The sequence below is a fragment of the Anomaloglossus baeobatrachus genome, chromosome 5 (genome assembly GCF_048569485.1).
Source record: "Anomaloglossus baeobatrachus isolate aAnoBae1 chromosome 5, aAnoBae1.hap1, whole genome shotgun sequence".
NCBI classification, from domain to species: Eukaryota; Metazoa; Chordata; class Amphibia; order Anura; family Aromobatidae; genus Anomaloglossus; species Anomaloglossus baeobatrachus.
The window spans coordinates 73,303,645-73,328,170 of NC_134357.1; the positions used below are offsets into that span (position 1 = coordinate 73,303,645).

The 24,526-nt window shown below is 39.2% G+C and overlaps 1 protein-coding gene across 1 annotated transcript in view; it reads right to left on the minus strand.

The window, feature by feature from the left end:
• Positions 1-9,083: 9,083 nt before the first annotated feature.
• Positions 9,084-24,526, minus strand: part of TLX1 (T cell leukemia homeobox 1) — a 19,769-nt gene continuing 4,326 nt past the window's right edge. Inside the window, exon 3 of the mRNA XM_075352307.1 lies at positions 9,084-9,779. Within this exon, the coding sequence (XP_075208422.1) occupies positions 9,557-9,779 (223 nt within the window). The 3' untranslated portion in view covers positions 9,084-9,556. The remainder of the gene's footprint in view (positions 9,780-24,526) is intronic.

A 24,526-nucleotide genomic window follows, 5' to 3' on the forward strand; every position in this document is an offset into this window, starting at 1 on the left:
GCCATTCAGCTCTGCTACATGGACGCTGACAGCAGACATAGACAGCCATGTAGCAGCGGTGAATGGTAGTTGACAGCAGACACAGAAAGAGCCGCACGATCAGAATGAACTCGGTTGAACCTCACCCGACTTCATTGTCATGCTGCGGCTCTGTCTGTGTCGCGTCCTGATTAGCGGTCACCTGTGAAGGGCTCACCGGTGACCGCTAAACTCCTGAGTAACTGAATTGAGCAGCCCTCTCTCATATACTCACCGATCTCCGATCCCCGGCACTGCACGGCATTCACACTGCTCCGGCGGCTTTTACTGTTTTGAAAAAGCTGGCCGCCCATTAAACAATCTCGTATTCCCTGCTTACCCCGCCCACCGGCGCCTATGATTGGTTATAGTGAGACACGCCCCCCACGCTGAGTGACAGGTGTCACACTGCACCCAATCACAGCAGCCGGTGGGCGTGTCTATACTGTGTAGTGAAATAAATAATTAAATAATTTAAAAAAACGGCGTGCGGTCCCCCCTAATTTTAAAACCAGCCAGATAAAGCCATACGGCTGAAGGCTGGTATTCTCAGGATGGGGAGCTCCACGTTATGGGGAGCCCCCCAGCCTAACAATATCAGCCAACAGCCGCCCAGAATTGCCGCATGCATTAGATGCGACAGTTCTGGGACTGTACCCGGCTCTTCCCGATTTGCCCTGGTGCGTTGGCAAATCGGGGTAATAAGGAGTTAATGGCAGCCCATAGCTGCCACTAAATCCTAGATTAATCATGTCAGGCGTCTCCCCGAGATACCTTCCATGATTAATCTGTAAATTAAAGTAAATAAACACACACACCCGAAAAAAATCATTTATTTGAAATAAAAAACACAAACATATACCCTGGTTAACCACTTTAATCAGCCCCAAAAAGCCCTCCATGTCCGGCGTCCTCCAGGATGCTCCAGCGTCGCTTCCAGCGCTGCTGCATGGAGGTGACCGGAGCTGCAGAATACACCGCCGCCGCTCCTGTCAGCTTCACACAGCAACTGAAGACAGCCGCGCGATCAGCTGAGCTGTCACTGAGGTTACCTGGATCCAGCGGTGGATGCAGCGGTGGCCGCGGGTAACCTCAGTGACAGCTCAGCTGATCGCGCTACTCACCGCCGCTCCGGTCACCTCCACGCAGCAACTGAGGTGAATAGCGCGATCAGCTGAGCTGTCACTGAGGTTACCCGCGGCCACCGCTGCATCCACCGCTGGATCCAGTGACAGCGGGTAACCTCAGTGACAGATCAGCTGATCGCGCGGCTGTCTTCAGTTGCTGTGTGGAGGTGACCGGAGCGGCTGTGTCTGCTGCAGCTCCGGTCACCTCCATGCAGCAGCGCTGGAAGCGACGCTGGAGCATCCTGGATTACGCCGGACATGGAGGGCTTTTTGGGGCTGATTAAAGTGGTTAACCAGGGTATATGTTTGTGTTTTTTATTTCAAATAAATGATTTTTTTCGGGTGTGTGTGTTTATTTACTTTAATTTACAGATTAATCATGGAAGGTGTCTCATAGACGCTTAACATGATTAATCTAGGACTTATTGTCAGCTATGGGCTGCCAATAGCTCCTTATTACCCCGATTTGCCAACGCACCAGGGCAAATCGGGAAGAGCCGGGTACAGTCCCAGAACTATCGCATATAATGTATGCGGCAATTCTGGGCGGCTGTTGGCTGATATTGTTAGGCTGGGGGGCTCCCCATAACGTGGAGCTCCCCATCCTGAGAATACCAGCCTTCAGTCGTATGGCTTTATCTGGCTGGTTTTAAAATTAGGGGGGAACCGCACGCCGTTTTTTTTAATTATTTAATTATTTATTTCACTACACAGTATAGACACGCCCACCGGCTGCTGTGATTGGGTGCAGTGTGACACCTGTCACTCAGCGTGGGGGGCTTGTCTCACTGTAACCAATCATAGGCGCCGGTGGGCGGGGTAAGCAGGGAATACGAGATTGTTTAATGGGCGGCCGGCTTTTTCAAAACAGTAAAAGCCGCCGGAGCAGTGTGAACGCCGTGCAGAGCCGCGCCGGTGATCGGGGATCGGTGAGTATGAGAGAGGGGGTAAGAGGGTAAGACTGACATGGACAGAGAGAGAGGGACAGAGATAGTGACCGACTGACAGAGATTAGTGAATGACAGACATTGTGAGGCGCTTCAGAACGCAGCTCTTCAGCTGCGCTCTGAAGTGGACCTTTTTTAAGCTGCGATGCAGAGCGCACACCTGCGCACATAGCCTCAGACACCAAAATCGTATGAGGGATGTCACACGTTACAATTGACTAGTTTCGTACTACCAAACGTCCAATGTATGAGGAATAAACGACGTGTATGCGATCACCATATTTGCGTTCAATATCGATCGCACGTAGGTTTCACACGCAAATACGTCACGAACGATGCCGGATGTGCGTCACTTACAACTTGACCCCGACGACGGATTGAAAGATCTATTGAAGCGTGTGTAGCGGGCTTAAGAGTATGTGCACAATACTTTTTTTCAGGATCCATAGTCTCTGAAAAAGCTCTAAATAAACACTAAAAAAATGAACATATGTACTCTAAAGGAAAAACTACTTGGCATTTGTATGCTCGGGCCCTGATTCACCATTACCTTTACGGGTATTTTCTGTCTACCTTTTTTGTGTACACCCAATTGATTATTCTATTTGTAACTAATTATATACTTAAGAATCCATAATAAATTTATGTTCTGCATCAAACTCTACTGGAGTCCCTAAAGCAATATATACCTATAAATAACTCACCAGAGAAAAAAATATATTGGGCTAATAATAAATAGTAAATTGCCAAAGCAAAGATTTGCAAATTTTCTTAATCACAATTATCACACAAGATTGAATAAAACAATATTTAAAAACACCCCATAAAAAACAGAAACAAAGCAGTGTGGTCAATAGTGTCATAGTATGGCAACAGTATACACCAATAAATAATTGAGTACAAAATAAGGGGGTAAGCCAATATCTGCACATCAAAAAAAAAAACATAATATAGGTGTCCAAATCATATGAATAAATAAGAACTTTATACCACAAGTAAAGTCATAATTTGCCAAGGGACTAGAACCACAAAAAGTGCATCATGTAATATAAATCACCAATCAGCCCCTAATTTATGCTAAAGTGCAAAAGTACAAAGAATATAGTACCCATCAAGCTTTGCCATCATAAATATGCCAAAAAATAATTCCACACGTTTTGCATGCAGATCACCTGAAGAAGCTGCAGGCGAAACGCGGTTTGGTTCGGAGCACTGGGCAGTGTGTTCTTATTTTTTGGCACATTTGTGATGGCACAGCTTAGTGGATTATATGTCCTTTATATTTTTGGCACTTTTGCCTAAATTAGGGGCCGATTGGTGATTTATATTGCATGATGCACTTTTTGTGGCTCTAGTCCCTTGGCACATTATGGATTTACTTGTGGCTTGTGGTATAAAGATCTTATTTATTCATCTGATTTGGAAACCTATATCATGTCTTTTTGGATGTGCAGATATTATCTTACCCCCTTATTTTGGAACCCAATTATTTATTTGTGTATCCTGTTTCCATAACTTGACTCCATTGACCACACTGCTTTTTTTCTGGTTTTTAAATAGTTGTTTCTTATTTTTTTTGCAATAATTGTGATTAATAACATTTGCATATTTTTACTTTGCCATTTTTCTATTTATCATTGATTCAATTTTTTTCCCCGGTGAGTTATGTATAGTTAATTTTACCTTTTTTTTAAGTCTTTTTTTGTTTTCTGTTTTGTGAGCGTAGTTTAATGATACCAAAGGTTTCAGCTGATTCATCAATTGCAATTTTTAGAAAGGTCCCAAAATTTTGCTCAACTCTACTCCAGTCACCCCACGGTTTAGTTTCATGCATGTTCCCCCAAATTCACATCTTTTGTGCCAGTTTGAAAAAGATACAAATTTTTGCTTTAAAAGTCACAAGAATTACACGAAAGAAGTTCTTTTTTTTATTATTTCCCAACTTTATGAACTTTGTGCATCATTTTCATGAATTTGGAGCAATCAATGACAACAGATAACTGAAGACAGAAAAAAAAAGAAAAGGAACTTTTAAAAATCTGCAAATGATGAATCGGAGCTTCTAATATTTAAACTTTTTTTTTTAACTGTTTCACTCTTGAAAAGGCAGAAATCAGTGCAAGAAGTGACATGTCCAGTCTTCTGTTACTGACACATGGAAGCTGCTCTATATATAGTATACAGGAAGCTGCTCTATATATAGTATACACAGAAGTAAAAAAAAATGAAGAGAAGAAGCAAAAAACATACGCTTTAGGAAAAACACTGCCAGCATTTTCCTGAAGCATCTTCTCTTCGGAAAGCTCGGCAGGTACCCCGACATCTCAAAGACAATATGTGCACATACCCTAGTGCAGTGTATTATAGGAATTGTAATACTAAGGGGTACTTTGCACACTACGACATCGCAGGTGCGATGTCGGTGGGGTCAAATCGAAAGTGACGCACATCTGGCGTCACTGTCGACATCGGAGTATGTGAATCCTTTTTACTACGATTAACGAGCGCAAAAGCATTGAAATCGTATGATCGGTGTAGCGTCGGTCATTTCCATAATTTCAGAAGGACCGATGTTACGATGTTGTTCCTCGTTCCTGCGCTAGCACACATCACTGTGTGTGAAGCCGCAGGAGCGAGGAACATCGCCTTACCTGCGTCCCGTCTGCAATGCGGAAGGAAGGAGGTGGCCGGGATCATCTCCGCCCCTCCGCTTCTATTGGCTGCCTGCCATGTGACGTCGCTGTGACGCCACATGACCCGCCCCCTTAGGAAGGAGGCGGTTCGCCGGCCAGAGCGACGTCGCAGGGCAAGTAAGTGCATGTGAAGCTGCCGTAGCGATAATTTTCGCTACGGCAGCTATCACAAGATATTGCAGCTGCGACGGGGGCGGGGACTATCGCGCTCGGCATCGCTACCATCGGCTTGCGATGTCGTAGTGTGCAAAGTACCCCTAACTCTCTGAATGCATTATAAGAGCAATGATAAGATGTTAAGAAGGTTACTGATGACAAATTGTTGGCTAATTCCATAGATGACCAGCAGAACTATGAATACAGCTCTGGACTATAAACAATGCAGCAATATTACAATGTATATTGCTGTTTACTAAACTATTGTTAATGTATAAAGGAGAAGATTTAATTTAAGTAAATATCCAGACCTACTATTATTTTTACTGGAGTCATTTTCCTACTTTAAGCAAATTGATTAACTCTTTCTAAAGTTTCAGAATTTGTACTTAGTATTGAAACCATTTATGTGTCCAACCGCAGGCTGGAAATGTGTCCTGATCATGTCTAACACAGATACATGACTTATTACAATAAGTAAGCTCTCGCACAATTAAAATGAATGTATGGGGGAAAAATCCCCTTAGAGCTGAACTGCAATAACAGAAACAGCCTCTTGACAAGGATGGCACTATTTCTGGAATTAAAGGGAACGTGTCACCAGATTTGGCGTCTCTAAGCTGCGGCCACCACCACTGGGCTCTTATATACAGCATTCCAGAATACTGTATATAAGACCCCAGGCCGCTGTGTAGAATGTAAAAAACACTTTTATAATACTCACCTGGGGGGGTGGTCCGGTCCGATAGGTGTCGCAGCTCTCCAGTCCAGTGCCTCCTCTCTACTGCCATCGCCGTCCTCCTTCTACCCAGCCCAGTGTAGGTGACGCGTCCTACGTCATCCACACAGCCCGGCATTGCGGTCCTGCGCAGGTGCAGTTCTCCCTACCCTTCTGCAGGCAGATCAAAGTACTGAATGCTCAGGCTCAATGAAAGGTTAAGGATCGCCCGCGCATGCGCACTACAATACTTTCATCTGCTGTGAGCAGGGCAGATCAAAGATCCCTGTGCACAACTGCATTGCCGGCCTGTGTGGATGATGTGGGATGCGTCATGCACACGGGCCTCAGAAGAAGGAGGACAGTGATCACTGCAGAGAGGAGGTGCCAGACCAGAAAGCAGCAACACCCATCGGACCAGACCGACCCTCTAGGTCTATATTATAAAAGTGTTTTTTACGTTATATAGAGCGGCCTGAGCTCTTATATACAGTATTCTGGAATGCTGTATATAAAGGCTCACTGGTGGTGGCCACAGCTTATAGGGGAAAAACTTGGTGACAGGTTCCCTTTAAGCAAAGCTAATTGTTTTCCAGTATCATAAAACTTCTCTGATGTGCTCAGCGCCTCTACAGAACTAGAACAAGACCAGGAGTTGCTGAATATATGGTATACAATTACTTTTTTTTATCCGTCAGCAAGCAAAAATCTTTTAAGTTATGAGGAAGGGAAATATGAAGGGACACTTATTTAAAAAAAATGTCTAATAGTTTTCTTTTTGGGAATCTAATAAAACTTTTGCACACATAGCCAAATTTATAAAGCATGTGCATTGTTTTCTATGCCAGGAAGTTATTATCAGGTCTCGACAGTGCTATTTCATCCAAGGCTTTTGAACTGTGCAGTATATGCACTTTGTGAAATTTATATGAATTTCGCACGTCATGAACACTGTATGACACGTTTTCTAAATGTATCCCAAAACACATACGGTAGCACAATATAAATCCTTAAAAGCGGATACAAACTGTATACATTATTAAATCAATCTCTTAAAGGGGTTTAAACACGAACAATTTTAAATTCTAATTTTAAAGTTGATTTTTATTAATAGAGCTTAGATTAATAATAATTTTCACAATTGGATGTGTTTAAAAAAAATGTTCCTGTGCTGAGATACTCTATATACGTGTCCCTGATATGTACTGTGTAATGGCTGTGTCTGACCGTACAGGGACATGGACTGATCATACCACATCCCCTGGGCAGAAGAGGAAGCAAAAGAGTATATAGACATTACAGTATGGAATCATTCCAGATTCTTTTTGTGAGGTAAAACATTTCCCTAACTGTTTGTAAAAAAGTGATTTACCTCAAAGAAAGAATTATTTGTGATCCCATGCTGTAATGTTTGTATACTTTTTCACTTTCTCCCCGGCCCAGGAGATTTGGTATGATTAGATCATGTCCCTGTACGGTCAGACACATCCATTACACAGCACATAGCAGTGGCACATATATAAGATTATCTCAGCACAGGAACATTTTTTTTAAACACATCCAATTGAGGAAATTATTATTATTCCAAGATCTATTGATTAAAATCAACTTTGTTCAGGGAAAAACCCTTTTAAGGCTCCCATGCACATTAGATGAAAGTCTGCCAAACGTGCTTATCTTAAGCCTGCTTTACACGGTACGATCTATCATGCAATTTCACGAGCGTTCGTACCCGCCCCCGTCATTTGTGCGTCACGGGCAATTAGTTGCCCATGGCGACCAAAGTCGTTAACCCCCGTCACACGTACTTACCTCTTGTGCGACATCACTGTGGGCGGCAAACATCCTCTTCCTGAAGGGGGAGGGACGTTCAGCATCACAGCGACGTCACACAGCAGCCGGCCAATAGAAGCGGAGGGGCGGAGATGAGCGGGACGTAAACATCCCGCCCACCTTCTTCCTTCCACATTGCCGGTGGGTGCCGCAGGACGGAGGTAAGCTGCTGTTCATCGTTCCCGGGGTGTCACACGGAGCGGCGTGTGCTACCCCGGGAACGATGAGCAACCGGCGCCATTTTAATTAAACGAGATTATGAAACCGAACGACGAGTACACAACTCACGATTTGTGAGCGATACTGCGTCGCTCAGAGGTGTCACACAACCCGACGTCGCAAGCGTTGCCGGATGTGCGTCACAAAAACCGTGACCACGACGATCTATCGCACGATAGATCGTCTTGTGTAAAGCACCCATTAGCCCTATTGATCAACAATCTCATGTATATGGGGTATCCCAACTCTCTCCCCAATAGAGAATATCCCGGGAGGAAAGGACTGGCCTGTTGGAATTTCAAAGCCTGTTCCTTTTGTTTTCATGGGTGATAAGCCACTACAACATAAGACCTTGAAAATGTATGAACAATTGGTCAAGCTGAGTGCTCATATGTATGGGGAGATGGGGAGAGATAGCTGCCTGATTTCAAACACTCAGCCAAGAGCTATCACACTTGTGTGACCAGCTTTAGACCTGATGAGACTGGTGTACTTACCAAGCTGAGCACTACAGCCTTAACATGTCTATAATCTATTTAATAATGTGTGCAGTTTTATTTTGAAATCTAGAGTCAAACCAACTTTTTTACTTGCTGACTCCTGTATTTTTTATTTTTCCACTCCTTGGATGAGTAACCGATTACCATTGTGACTAAGACATAGTACAGTAAAATAATGAGCTTGTTTTGCATGTATTTTCTACACTCAGTAACCAGATTTACCATCCCAACTATGGCATTTATAGCATGGGTTCTGTCTGAACTCCGAAAAATGGGATTCGGATGTTCTCCCTGATGGAACCATAATCTTCAATTAGCAAAGTCCAAAAAAACAACTTTGGACTACCTTTATGGGGGTTTTTTTGTCTGTATCTGTTCTGGAAGTCAAAAAAGTAGCACAGTAAAATATACTATTGTTTTCGACTTCAGAGATGGATACAGGCAAAAAAAAGTTGATTCAGAGTCTAAAATTGCGTGTTGATAAAATAAGTGTATGGCTCCGCTAGGGGCACGTCCTAATCCCATTTTTTTTACATTTCCTGAAGGAACCCCTGAAAGTAACAAACAAGTGGCCAAAACATGATGCAAACCAAGTTTTAATCAATTGATCATGGTCAGCATTGGGCCTTGGGCTTTTTATATATATATATATATATATATATATATATATATATATACATATATATATATATTATTTATATTATGTGTCAAGTTAATCCACAAGCAACCTGATAAGTCCGATAAAAATAATTGACTTTGATGTAACACCTGCATCAACTGGGTTTTCTAGGAAACATATAGATAGCCTATTGCTAGGAGGGGTCAACAATGCAGGGTTGGTGGGGGTCGGCAATGGAGACATGAAGTGGTGACTCTATACGTCCAGCTGTACCTCAGCCCCACTTTACCATTCACGGTGTGTCAGAAATACCACCAATCACACATTAAAGTGCTTAGAATAGGCCATCAATATGTTTTCGAAAAAATATTCTGAAACGCTGTGAATAGAAACTGGAAATTATTATTCTAATGAGAAAATATTACATCCAACATTGGAGAATTAGATTTAGCTCTAAACTCAGTGTCGATAATGAAAGCTGAACATAAATATATCATGGGAACATTTATGATTCTTGTTGGTATTGTGTAAAACACAACAATATAGTATAATAGAGCCTAGATCCAAAATAGAGGGTGGAGGCTTTACGTGACTCAGAAGAGACGATGAAGGTTGGGGTTGGCGTTCCTTCGACAAGTCTTGTCCTGTGGTTATGTCTGCGTTTCTGTAAAAGTCCTCATTTCCACCAGTTCTTGCTCCTCCTAATGTCCTATTGTGTCCATCTGTTCATTCACAGGCAGAGGCCACGGAGGTGACGCTGGTAATTTTCGAGGCATCATCTGACCAAGGCTGGAGGTTCTGCAGGGCGAAGAGAGAAGAGTTGTGGATGCAGATTGGATCTGGCTGGAGAGGCTGGTTTATAGATTTCTGAAAGGCCTCTTGCTGAAGTTGCATTAATATCCTGTTGGCTTGTTGTCTTTCTGCTTCCCTCTCTTCAGCTGTCTGTCTTCTGTAGGTGGAACAACAATAATGTCATTCTCGTTGCAAGCATGTCAAGTAAAATAGCTTTGCTTTTACTCTTTTTTTATATTCTAATAAACCTAAATGTCATCGGTATTGAAACCGAGCTATGAAAAAGTCTGTTTCAACAATATCAAATGGGTATTGAATTATGAGCTGGTCATTAGGAGGATCCCACTGATCAGTCCTGATCAGCCCGTTGATCGGCCCATGATCCAGGTCAGGATTGGGCTCAATATCATCACAACTGAGCCCTCTCACAAGTAGTATGAAATATGTGCCTGGTGTCACATAGGGAACGCATTGGGCTATATTGCCCTAGGTGGAGGAACACACAAATATATCTGTGAGCCATTGGCGGATACAGGCAGAAAAGGGCCCCTATGCAAAAACAATATATTGGCCCTTTGCAGCCCAAAAGCTCATCATAATGCACAATTCCATTTGGTTTAGAGGTAGAAATGGACCCCCTTAAGGCCCCTTTACACACTGCAACATCGCTAGCGATATCGCTGTAAAGTCACTGGTTTTGTGATGTAATAGTGACCTCCCCAGCGACATTGCAGTGTGTGACACGCATCAGCAACCTGGTCTCCGCTGTGAGGTCGCTGATCACTACAAATTGTTCAGGAACATGTTTTGGACCTTTGTTTCCTGCTGCGCAGCATGTATCGGTGTGTTTGACACCGTTACAACAACATCGTTAGCGACTTAGAACCCAGCCCGTAGGCGTGCTATAGCATTCCCTTTCCCGCCCCCTTACATCCGATTGATGGTTGCTGTTGCGTTCTGATTGGGCAGCTTTCACTGAAAAGAAGGCAACTTTAGCGCTTCCGTCCTTTGTTTCAAAGTTACCTTGTTCCTGAGCGTGCTGGTTTGCAGATCATTACAGAGTTCTCCAGTTTTCAATATTATAAAGCTCAAGAACAAAGCTCAGAAGCTCAGGAACAAAGGATATACAAGCGCGACTTTTGCCAATCTTTCCAAGCTCGGGGTCGCCAATAAGAACGCACTAGCTATCACCAATCGGAGCTGAAGGGGTCGTGTAAAAAGGACACCTAGGTGGCTTCAGCGCCAAACACCACGCCCCTAACATAGGTGTGAGTCGTCAAATAGCTGCTGTTTGACACATCCACAACAACCAGCGAGGTCGTTCTGCAGATCCGTATCACTGCTGCGTCGTTGGCCAGATCTGCCGGTTTGACATCTCACCAGAGACTGTTTAGAGACTTTCCAGCGATCCCGGCCAGGTCGGGATCGCTGGTGGGATCGCTAGAAAGTCTCAGTTTGTAAAGGTGCCTTTACTTCTTGGGCCCCAGTGCAGCCACACAGGTCGCACCAGTGATATGTCCATCCCTACTGTGAGCATTGTTTTTCCTTCACTTCCATCTTTATCAGTCTATGGACAAGTTCAAAAGTCCTTTTTCTTTTCTTTTGCTGACTGACTGTCTGCAAACAAAAAAGAACCTGGACATTTTTTTATCTGATTTGCAAATTAATCTCGCCCATTCAATTGAATGGTCCATGAAAAAAATGGATAGCAAACAGATGTCACCCATGTGCTATCTGATTTTTACTGTGTAATGGGAACTTAGTAAGAAATTTTTTATTTCTTTGCATAGAAGAAAAACAGATGCCACGCTGATGGTGAAAATATACTCATGGATTTTAATTAAAGGGAATCTGTCACTACATTTGAGCTATCTAAGCTATTATTATGAGCATACAGGTTATAGAATGCTGAAATATGTCATACCTGTCTGCCTCATATCAGAAGCCTTGTTGTTGAAATATCCTCTTTTATCCCTTCATGTAAATGAGCTCTTCCAGGCTATGGGGTGGATGCAGACTGGAAGATAACTCCGACTCCAGAGTTTATTTAAATAAATGGGGCGTTACCAGTGTGATGTGTGACGACCGCGCTCTGCTCTCACTGAAGAGCTGTGTGGGATTATAACTGACACATTTGCAGGTTCCTCTCAGCTTCAGCCTCCATCTCACAGCCAGACAGAGTGCAATATTGTTACAATAAAGCAGAGCTCAGGGAGCTGCAAAAAATGTGTTTGCAAGTCAAATTTCTTATCTCCTGTTCTGTGTCAGTTACTTTTCTCACACTGGTAACGCCCCTTTTATTGAAAATATTCTCTGGAGGCGGAGTTATCCTCCAGACAACATCCGCCCCATAGCCTGGAAGAGCTCATTTATATAAAGTGATGATTTTTTTTTCACAAGGCATTTGATATTAGACATACAGATATGACATTTTTCAGAATTTTATAACCTGCATGCTCATAATAAAAGTTTAAAAAAGTCAAAGTGGTGACAGGTTCCCTTTAAAATGGATAAAATTCGGAACTTGCACAATGTACGGTAGAAAATTGGACATCTGAATGAGGCCATACACTAAGAAATAATCAGAACAAGCAGATCATTCAGATTCTTTTATGTTCCAATTACAATTTCCAATGTTTGCATCTATTAGATTTGACAGGTGATTCATAAATCAGTTTCTGAAATAGTCTGGACACATTTTCTGGGATTAGTACAAGATGTCTTTTGTGATAACTGATCGGTTTCCATCTTATGCTTGGCAGGCTTTAAGAAGTATGTTTGCTTCTGACCTTAGTTTTTCAGTTCATGTACAGAATGAATCTACGTGAAATGTTGTCTACACGGTAAGGCTATGTTCACAGCAAGTTTTAAGCATGTTTAATATATACACTTGGATGTATACATTAAACAGATGCCTCAGACAGATGCCGCCCTGTACATCTGGACCATCGCTATAGAAATCCCCTGCAAAAAAATCCATGCGACCAGTGTACTTTAACACTAGAAGTCCCAGATAGGGGTCATTTGACATTTCTACCTTTGGAACCCAGAGACGGGTCGAATGACCTAAAGGATTTTAGCTAACATCCTATAATCACCGTCTTTTGTTCTGTAATTAAGGCCATTACTGTCGCACTACAGGAGGTTGTTGGTTTCCATTGAGTTTAGCCATTTAGTTTCTAGTTAGTTCTATTCAGTTTGGACTAAGGGTCATTTGACCCTCTTTCGGGACTTCAGTGGGGAGCTCGAAATTTCAGAGACTTCTAATGTCAAGAGCACTCGGTGCAATATCATTTTCTACAGACACTTGGGCATTATTACCTTTTGGAAGGGCACTCAGGGAAGATTAGTGCATGTGGTGCAAAAAAACAAAATACTTGCAGGAAAAACAGATAGTATTCTTGGTTTGAAAATTCCAGCAACTCGACCAGGAAATTATAAAAACAACTTTTATTCCATATCTTTAAAATAGTTCAAAAACAAGCATGTTTCAAAAAAAAAACCATATGGTTCACCAATTCAGGGAATAAGCTTACGCGTTTCGGACTGGAGAGTCCTTACCCATATGCTATGAGTAAGGACTCTCCAGTCCGAAATGCGTAAGCATATTCCCTGTGTTGGTGAACCATATGTTTTTTTTAAAACATGCTTGTTTTTTAACTATTTTAAAGACATGGAATAAAAGTTGTTTTTATAATTTCCTGGTCGAGTAGCTGGAATTTTCCAACCAAGAGTACTATCTCCTTTGTGATTATCCGGAATCAAGTTCCCTGCACCAACGCTGGATTGATTGGACTACTCCAGACTTCATATATGCTATGGTTCGGTGAGCTGACAAAAAAATCTTTGTTTTTCTTCTATATCTGGCAGGAAAAACACTATGTGTAAAATATGTCTCATTTTTTCTGCGCTTTGCCTGCATTGTTATGTGTTTTTTACATGCAAAATGTTTATACAAATTTGAATTTTTTAAATTGAAATTTTGAAAAATAACATTTTCAAGGTTTAAATGCACAAGGAGAAAAAAAAACAGCATTTACAGGAAATTTCAGAAATCACATTCAATTTGCTGGTCCTGAAAAATGCTGTTTTTTGCATGGCAAAAACATGCGGGGAAAAAAAAAACACATCAAAAATGTAATGTGTGAACAAGTCCTTAACTGTTTGTGGTTTGCTAACACTGCATTATAATCATTTTATGGTAAATATGTGGGGCTTTATTAATTGTTATAAGACTAATATTAAATTTGGAGGAGGGGAACTCATAGGACATTACTAATTTTGAAAGAGTTGGTTTAGGGAAACCTAGCTCCCTTCTTCATTATTTTGGGATATGATCTCCAGGGGAAAAGCATTGAGTGGTCTTAATTCAAATGTCCAATTCTTTTGCTTTCAGGGGAGATAATAACTGTTGTCTGAACTTTCACTAAAGGCCGTTTCACACATCCGGCAGTTCGCTGGATTGCCGACTCCAGCACACACCAGTACAGTGTTAATATTGCTCAATGGCATCATGACAAGCTCCAATCACATGCGGAGGTTACCGCAATGCCATTGTACTGTATTAAGGTGTGTGCCCACAAACAGTATTTGCAGTGGTTTGGACGCAGCCTACCTCAGCTGTGTCCAAACCGTTGCGGTGTACAGTACAAGCAGAGTGGATGGGATTTCTAGAAATCCTGTGCCCACTGTGCTTCTTTTTTCTGCAGCAAACACTGACCTGCGGTGCGTCATTCCAGACCGCAGTATGTCAATTGTTTTCTGCGGAATTGCATGCATCCTCCGTAGAGACAACTCAAGCAAGAGACCGCAGCGCACTGAACCCTGATCATGGGCATGAGCAGCTGCGGTCTCCAGTTTTCTCCTGCAGAGGAGACATGCGCAACCCTTTCCAACCCCCGCCAGGACTCCTGATCAGGAGTCCTGATCATGGGCACATACCTTTGCACTGTACTGGAGTATGCTGAATCCGTCAATCCGGCGAAATGCCAGATGGGTGAAACGGGCCTAAGCCAACTGCTTTCTCATGTGAATTGGTACTTCTTGTTAATGTTATTTTTGATGAACTCAAATGGTAATGTGTAACAGGCATGACTGGAGGGGCATTTACACATGTAATGTGGTGGGTGCAATAAGAAGACAGATCTGCAAGAGTGATCAGAACAGAATATATACCCCAGTAAAGAAGATCATCTGAGCTAAGACTGCAAGTTACAGGTACAAGTTTCTTTCAAGCTCTGGGAAATTTCAGCTATGAAGCCGCACAATTAGGAATGTAGCCCTGGGTTATACTACATGCTGTAATAACGATCAGTATAAGACATAGTAAAGCATACTGTCTTTGCACATTTTTGAGTAAAAAAAATTTGATAATAGACTACCTTACTGAGAGGATGAGGGGGTTTGAGATATGCATTTAAAGATTATAGATTTATTCTGTGGTGTTGTGCAAGTTTATCATAATGTTGGCGCCTTATGGAAATAATGGGGCTATTGTTAGACCCATGGCTGTACCCAAAATATAATTTTCTTCTGAATGTTTGATGTCCCGTGTACTTGATCTATATGCTATTGGAGCAGTTTTCTTGTGAATGTTTGATGTCCCATGTACTTGAATTTTCCATGCAATAAAAAAGAACTTGCTCATTAAGCTGGACTTTCCTGTTTTACTTGTTTCAGATATACATTTAAAGATTATAGATTTATTCTGTGGTGTTGGGCACGTTTAACATAATATTGGTGCCTTATGGAAATAATGGGGCTATTGTCTGACCCATGGCTGTACCCAAAATATTATCCGTATTGCCTTGGTATGAAACCAGCCTTAACATGAGAGAAGATATTTACTAACCTTACATTTATAAATTGCTGAATACTTCTTTTGATATCACATTAATTTACAAGTAAACATGTATTATGATCAATATATTATGATCAATGATGCAGCATATTTTACAATTGCCTCCAAGAACTCTTGTTTCAGGGTGGAGTCATTAGCATGAATGCTTGTCATGATTATTAAATGGCAATAATCTGATGAGGATGATTTATTAGAGGCAAAAGTTTATATTACCTCAGCAGGCTGTGTTTACATCCACAACCCAACCATCAGATAAAGGGGCTTAAAATACTTATACTTTTTAAAAGTAAACTACAGGAACATGCAAGCTAGAGTAAAACTATCCAGGGTCATCAAAGGTTTTGCCCAATCAGTCACAATTTAGCACTATCAAAAAACTATCTGCACATGAGAATCATTGGGGTGCATTTACACTCGCCAATTATCATACATGTGTCATGAAATATTGGTTCCGTATAAACAGGCAGCCAATCACCTGACAAATGAGAAAAGCACTTGGTTATCAGATTCAATGATCTTTTGGCTTGTTAAAAATCACCATCCTCGCCAGCACATCATTTTGAGTAAACAGTACGTGCTACCGAGAACAACGACAGTCTATATGCCCTGAACTATCTATTAGCGATCGTCGTTCTGTGCACATGGGTCGTGCGGTCTGCCTGTCTAAACAACCTACTAAATGGCACCGTAATGACTTATAGCTAGTCGTTCAAAATTCCGTTAACGGTCGACATGTAATAGTGCTAATGTGATTACATCCTCAGAAACTGCAACTATTGATCTTGGGAAAAATATTCTGTTTCTACTAAAATAATCCTGATCAAGCACCCACCTTAGAAAGCAACCAATGTTTAATACAACATATTTGCCAGTTTTAGGAAGTGGTTATGATGGAGATAGTATTGAGCAGCATACTAATCCTTTGAGCTTGAGCCTGACAGTGCTGATGACAAGGGATAAGCGAACCTGAACTGTAAATTTCAGGGTTTGTACTGGACATCGGGTGTCCGGGGTTCGGACTCGAACACAAACTTTTAAAAATAGTCTCTGTCTGAGTTCGGTGTGCGGATACTGCCTATATGTGAATAAAACTTTATGGCATGCGGAAGATGACTGTAAGTTGTTGTGAACAATAAAGATTAAAAAAAATATATAATATGGGCTCTTGCCTATTTTGACAACCAGCGCAGATAAAGCAGACAAATGCAGCCTTCAGCCCTCAGCTATCAACTTTACCTTGGCTGGTTATCAAAAATAGAAGAAATCCCTTGCCGTTTATTAAAATTAATTAAATAAATATTTTAAAAAAATAGTGTAAGGTACGGCCCATTTTTCATAACCAAGGTACAGCAGATAGCTAAGGGCTGGTGATATCAGGCTGGGAAAGTCCATGGTTATTTAGCGCTTCCCAGCCTAAAAATAACAGCCCGCTGCCGCCCCAGAATTGGCACATCATATTAGATTCCCCAATTCTGCCTCTGTGCCCGGCTCTTCTCAATTACCCTGGTGTAGTGGTGATAAGGGTAATACTTGTGGGGTTGATGTCAGCTGTGAAATAGCAGCTGCCATCAAACACAGTGGTTAGTAATAGATAAGCAACTATCAGCCCCCCGTATTACTAACTCATCAACTATAGAATTAAAAAAGACACAAGGAAAAATAAAGTTTATTTGAATAAAGACTCCCCACACTCCCGTGTCCATCAGTTTATCACTTCAAAATAAATCTTTAAAGTGCCGACGTTATCCGAAGAGTATAGTCCCATTACACCCATCGATTCCTATGGAGCATCTTTCTGAAAACTTTCTCAGAACAAGGCTCCGTGGGTCACTGGCAGTAACTCAGTGACATAACCGTTCGTGGGAAATTCCGGGCTGTCGCTAATTGGCAGTGTCCTATGGAGCCTTGCTCTGAGAAAGTTCTCAGAACAATGCTCCATAGGAATCGATGGACGTCATGGGACATTACATCATTGGATTACACCGGAACGTCTAGGATTAATTTAAAAAAAATAAATTGGTGAACAAGGGCATGTGAGGGAGTCTTTATTCCTGATTGGATTATGTTAGAACTTCGAGGATTTATTTTTACGTAATAAATTAGTAAACGAGGGAGTGTGGGGGAGTATTTATTCAGATATTTATTTTTTCTTGTGTCTGTAACTTTTTAAACTCAATACTTGCTGGGTTAGTAATGGGGGTGATAGACACCTCTCCATTTCTAACCCCTGGGCTTAATGTCAGCTGTCAATTCATAGCTGACATCAATCCCAAAAGTATTATCCTGATTGTCCCCACACCAGGGCAATCGGTAAAAGCCAGGTAAACCATCAGAATTTACTTATATGTAGGCTACAATTTTCAGGCTGGGCAAGGCCCAATAGCCATAGACCTTCCCCCTTGATAACACCAGCCCCCAGCTGTCTGCTTTACCCTAACTGGTAGCCAAAAATAGGACAAAACCAATGCTGTTTTTCTTAATTATTTAAATAAATAATTTAAAAGAACAATCCCCTCTATTTTTTATAACCAGCCAAGGTAAAGTTGACAGCTGAGGGTTGCATCCAGCAGTTGTCTGTTTTACCTGAGGTGGTTATAAAAAATAGGAGGGAGCCCACGTCCAAATCCACATGTTTGCAGGGCAAATGCCCCCATTTTACCTCCTTTTGTAGCCCCTTAGCTCTTACTATGAAAATTTTACAACCATTTTACATCACAGAAATTTGGGTCTCCATCAATTTGTATGGGATTCGGGGGGCATGGTCAAGTTTGGCTCAAGTCCAGGTCAAGTTCAAGGACTGAACTGTTAACTAAAGTCCAGCCAAACACGGCGAACCCGAAGATCCACGGGTCCACTCATCACTACTGATGACAAAGAGGTGCACTTTATGCATATGTACAACAACCAAAGCCAGACAAAACAATACTGTATGTGTTGTTTCTTTTTCTAGCTTTAAGATATTTATGGCAATAGAACCAATGCTGCAGGACACAACAAGGATAGAAAACTATGAGATCAGTTTTATCATCATTTTTTGTACTTCATTAGCTAAATAAGAAATGAGAAGATTAAGCATACATGAACTTGGATTTAGTTGTTTCAGTTAGAGGTAGACATTTATGGAATATACATAGGATATGCCATAAATATCTAATAGATGCTGGCCCCATCTCTAGGACACATTTAGCTCCAAAATGGGGGTTCCTCAAATTCGCTGTTCTCACTGCCACCCAACCAACCACAGTGACGGTAGAGGTGAACCTCTATTCTGGTGATTGAGGCAAGTCCCAAAGGAAGGACATTTATGTCATATCCTGTCAATATTTGCTAAATGTTTGTTGTGACGCAAAGATAAGTTGCACAAGAACATCAAGGAGAAAAAACAGGCTAATATGAATTTGCCTTAAAGCTCTCATCACATCAGAGGTATAACTCAGATTTTTTTTCAAAATCTGTATCTCTAATAGAATGCTCCGATACCATATATTCCATTGATTCATAGAGTCCTATCGAGAATGAAACGTACACTGTATGCTATACATATTTAGTGGTTGCCGCTTTATGTAGTAGTGTAGTCTACTATTTTACGCACACAAAAAAAGAAAGGTATGCCAACGTACCAAGCATGCCAGGAAATAATACTCTCTTGAAACACGTAGGATCAATGGAACTTCATGGAAATGTTTGGGTTTGTGTTTAAGCATACCTTTTCAACAATGAAATGTTGATAGTAGCCAATGCTAATGACTGCCAAAAAATCCTTGTTTTCAGGTAGCAATATTATTAGTGTTTCGAAACGCCAACTCTTATGCCTTGTTTACATTTAAGTGTCTGTCTTATGATCTTACTCTACGTCATGGTAGGGAAACACCTGAGGGAAACTGATGCCAGTACTGATTCCATTGATTTCTATGGGATCATTCCAAGACCTGATGAAAAAGTTGTGCATAGCGGAAAAATGTTACATATCCAATATGGAAACTGATGCATGTTGGAACTAAACAGACCAAATAGGAAACTATCAGAAAAAAGACAGGAGGCCGGGAATCATGAAAAGGGCTGTTAATGGTTGTCAGCACACTTGTCTCTTTTTGGCATTATCTTATATGTATAGGAAACTGTACAATGTCTGAAGTGGCCAATAATGACCAAAGTGTTCATGAGATTGGTAATCTCTGGATGTAGCTGCTATGAATCAGATTGCATACAGTGAGAAAGCAGTCAAGGGTTAAAGTTGAGTATTTAATTATAAAATGTTGCGGAATATGTTGACGCTATATAAATACATTATTAATTATTACTATTAGTAGTTATATATCAGTCTGATCAGTTATTTGTCAGATTTTATAGACAAGGTTTGGTGCTTTTTTCTTTTGTTTTGTGGCCTTTAGTTTTGAGATTGGGTGTTCACATATTGGATGTGTCCGGTTATTGGGTTTCTAAACAGAGAGGAGGGAATGTATCAGCTCATCAGGTTGATATAGGCGGTTCACATAGAGTCCAGTCCGGCCTCTGGGTTTAGCAACATGGAAAGAAAAGAGAAGAAAATCCAGCAACCGCAGAGAGATATTCATCCTCATGAAAACATCTCATTTATAGGAAAAATAAAAAAGGAAATAAAAAAATTACATTATGATGCTATCCAGGTCTACGCGTTTCAAGTAAAAACAGTTAAGACTAAGAATGTTTTTACTCGTAACGCATAGACCTGGATATCACGATGATGTAATTTTTTATCCCCTTATTTAAAATTTTTCCAACAAATGAGATGTTTTTATATGGATTGAATATCATTCTGCGATTGTTGGATTTTCTTCGCTTTGTCTTCCATGCTTTATGCCAGAGCCAGACACAAATAAGTACAAAGTTGTTCACTTTATCTATTGGTCCTATGTCAATTGTGTTAAAAATGCTGCATGCAATGTTTTTGACACTTCACCAGGACCAGACAGTGCAACAACTAGATCACCAGATACCGAGAATGATGCCATAGAAAACAAAGGAGATTAGGTCGGGATTCCCTCCAAGGTTTATAAGTCATGAAGAAAGATTTTAGAAGGCAGAATATATGGCAGAAGAAGCCTAATAACAGTTTCAGATGCAACATGTATGTCATTTTATTTTTAGAAAATGTTGAATTTTATAAATATGGCTAAAGGCCCCTCTACTCATAAGCACGGCCAATTAGCTAACATGAAGGGCAAAGTAGAGAGGAACAAGCAAGCAAGGATTATCTATTCATCCCCCAATAATGTGGTTGACATAGTTTGGTACATATAAACCATTTAGTTTAAAATAATTGTTACATCTTTTTATCATTGTAATCAGTACATAGAAAATATGAGGCAGCTAATCTCAGCAACGTGAAATCAACATAAAGCTGGATGGAAAGGATTTCAGACTAATTTATTCAGGGATTTGGAGAGTTAATTCAGGGAGTGGCTTCTAGAATAATCCTTATAATTTGGGTAGATAGATATTATCACACTACTGGATAGTCTTGTAAAATCAAAGCATAAAAAAATATAAAGTGCTAAAAAGTATTGCACACTAATATACAGCACTAGATAGTTTAGTTAATTAACATGAAAAAAATCTCCCCCCTCTCTCTCTATATACAGTATATATATATATATATATATATATATATATATATATATATATATATAACGTGATAGTCTACTGAAATACTCTACAATGCTGATTACTATAATAATATACAGCATAATATATATATATATATATATATATATATATATATATATATATATATAGTATATTGCATAGTATTAGTATAATAATATACAAAAGGGATGCATGACACTGGGTAATTTAGTTTCATTAACAAAAACAATAGTCTAGTGTTATAATATGCTGTACAACACTAAGAAGTATTGTATTAAATAAACAATAGTTTGCTATGATAAAATAAAGTGCTGGAAAATCTAATATAATGGATAATCTTGCAAATAACAGATAGCAATGGAGAGCAAAGTTTGATCAAATAAACCACAGGATAATCTAAATTAATGATACCTAGCATTGGATAATCTCTTAAAATAAAAATAGGCAGCACTGGAAAGTCTAGTATACTAATATACAACAAGGATATATACAGCACTGGGTAGTCTAATATAAAATATATAAAGCAATGGATGGTGTAGTGTAATAATATACATGGATCATTTTGTATAAAAATATACAACACTGGATAACCTAATATAATAATGTACATCTAGTAAATATACAGTACTGGATAGCCTGGTGATATATTGATATATAATATTGATATATTGATATAATATATATAATATATAATATATATATGTATATATATATATATCTCACTGGATAATTTAGTATAATAATACACAGCTCTGAGTGATTAGTACAATAATATATAACAAGGATATTGTACACAGTATTGGATGGTCTTTTATAAAAAAAACAAAACACATCGGCTAGTCAATTATTATTATTATTATCAGCTAGATTTTTATTATTATTATTATTATTATTATTATTATTATTATTATGTGATAACATTATTTTATTATATACTATTATTATAATATTATAACTATAATAATAATAATTATTATTATTATTATTGTTATTATAGACTAGCCAATGCTGTCTGGTTTACTGTGTGTGTATGTATATATATATATATATATATATATATATATATATATATATTTTATATATATATATATATTTTATATATATATATATATATATATATATATATATATATATAGCCTTACCATCTAGTGACATAGATAGATAGATCGCTCTGAATATTCCAGTGTTATTATATATAACATTGGCTGATCTAGTATAATGATATACAAGGAAAGATATTATAGTTCCAAGGAACTAAAGCAAAGAATATCACCTGTCTGCAGTGATTTCCCCCGTGACCATGGATTATTACAGAGGTGTCACTCTTTGGGGCTCTGTGGACAATCATGACATCTTTTACATTAGGAGGCTTGTGAGCAAACTCTACCTATACATAGCTAAGGATTGCTGATGTATAGTAATGTTTACTACTCTCACTATCTATCTATCTATATATATATATATATATATATATATATATATCTATATCACAAGCACAAGTGTGTGTGTGTGTGTGTGTGTGTGTGTGTGTGTGTGTGTGTGTGTGTGTGTGTGTGTGTGTGTTTGTGTGTTTGTATGTATTAGAGTGCATATACAGTATGGACACAAATAAAAATCAGCTACATTTCATCTTTCTACTGCATTTGGTGAATTATAGATGTGCTTTCGTCTTGTATGACGAATCCAAGTTTGGATCATTTACGTGTGTGTGTGTGTGTGTGTGTGTGTGTGTGTGTGTGTGTGTGCGTGTGTGTGTGTGTGTGTGTGTGTGTGTGTGTGTGTGTGTACAGTATATGCACGTGTAAATGATCCAACCGGGGAGATAGCTCATGTAATTATCTAAAATACTAAAATAGTAAGAATATTTGATCCACTAGGTGCAATACAGAGAGCTGAGACGTATCTGGTGTTGGTGAATTTAGGATCCTTATTACTTTTCCGCTATATTGGATGTGCTGCCTTCTTTTTTTGAATTTTTGGGATTTTTATATCTTTGATAATATACCTTGCCAGCTTCCTCCTTGGGGAAGTTTATCATATGGCAGGATAATAGTGAATATCAATGTAGCTATATAGCTATAGAGATTTCCTATCACAGATAAATTGTAATGCTCGGAAGACGTCCAGCACTCACGGGGTTAATTAGCCGTTATAATCCAACCGGTAATTATGAACTCGTAGAAAAAGATTTTTTAAACTGTTCAAATTAATTGCAGCTTCATCTGAATATAAAAATCCAATATACGCAGTGGGATATTGTGAGGCAAATACACAGTCATACAAGACTAGCCTTAAATAACATATTATTCATTCATTCATTCATTCATTCATTCTCATCATTAAAATATTTCTATTAATAAGTAAGATAAGTATGACTAAGAAAGATAAATAAAACAATGATAGATAGATTAATAAGAGATAGATAGATAGATTAATAGTAGATAGATAGATAGATAGATAGATAGATAGATAGATAGATAGATGGACAGATTAATAAGATAGATCGATAGATTATAAGAGATATAAGATAGATAAATTAATAATAGATAGATATAAGATAGATAGATAGACACTAGATAGATAAATATAGATTAATAATAGATTGATATAAGATAAATAGATAGATTAATAATAGATAGATATATAGATAGATAGATAGATAGGTAGGTAGATAGACTAATAATAGATATAAGATAGATAGATCAATAATAGATAGATATAAGATAAATAGATAGAAGATAGATAGATAAATAGATCGATAGATAGATAATAGATAGATAGATAGATAGATAGATAGATAGATAGATAGATAGATAGATAGATAGATAATAGATAGATGCGGTTTCAATTGCTCACACAATAATCCTGTATTTATAAATAGGATAATGACATTGTATATAATTAAATATTTACATCCCAGGTGAAGATGTGTCATTGACCTGTATAATCATAGTGATGAAGTCAGCTACAGGTGTTATATATTTGCAGGTAAAGAGTTTTGTGTCAACAGATTTCACTAAATAGTTGTCCTGCTCTCAAGAATGACGCCGAAAATTTTAAACGCGGCAAAAAAACGCATGCCAAGGGTGAGTTTTTTGGGGACCAAAAACGTGCATCTTTGTGGTGACCAAAAAGCTGCAGCGCGCGCACATAATGTTCCTAAATGGTTCAGTGAGAATATTAACAAAAACTCAATCTAAGAAATTAATCTTGGAGATTAAAAAAATCAAAATACAAAGTACTGATTCTTAATCCATAAAGAGGAGTCACTTTCAGACCATGGCATTTATCGATATTATTGACACACGTGATAATAACCAACATTTATCATTTAGGAAGTGATTCCACCCTATGTAAACATGAGACGTAATAAAATAATATAGCATGCCCTCCCTTATCTGTGAATAGGATCATTTATT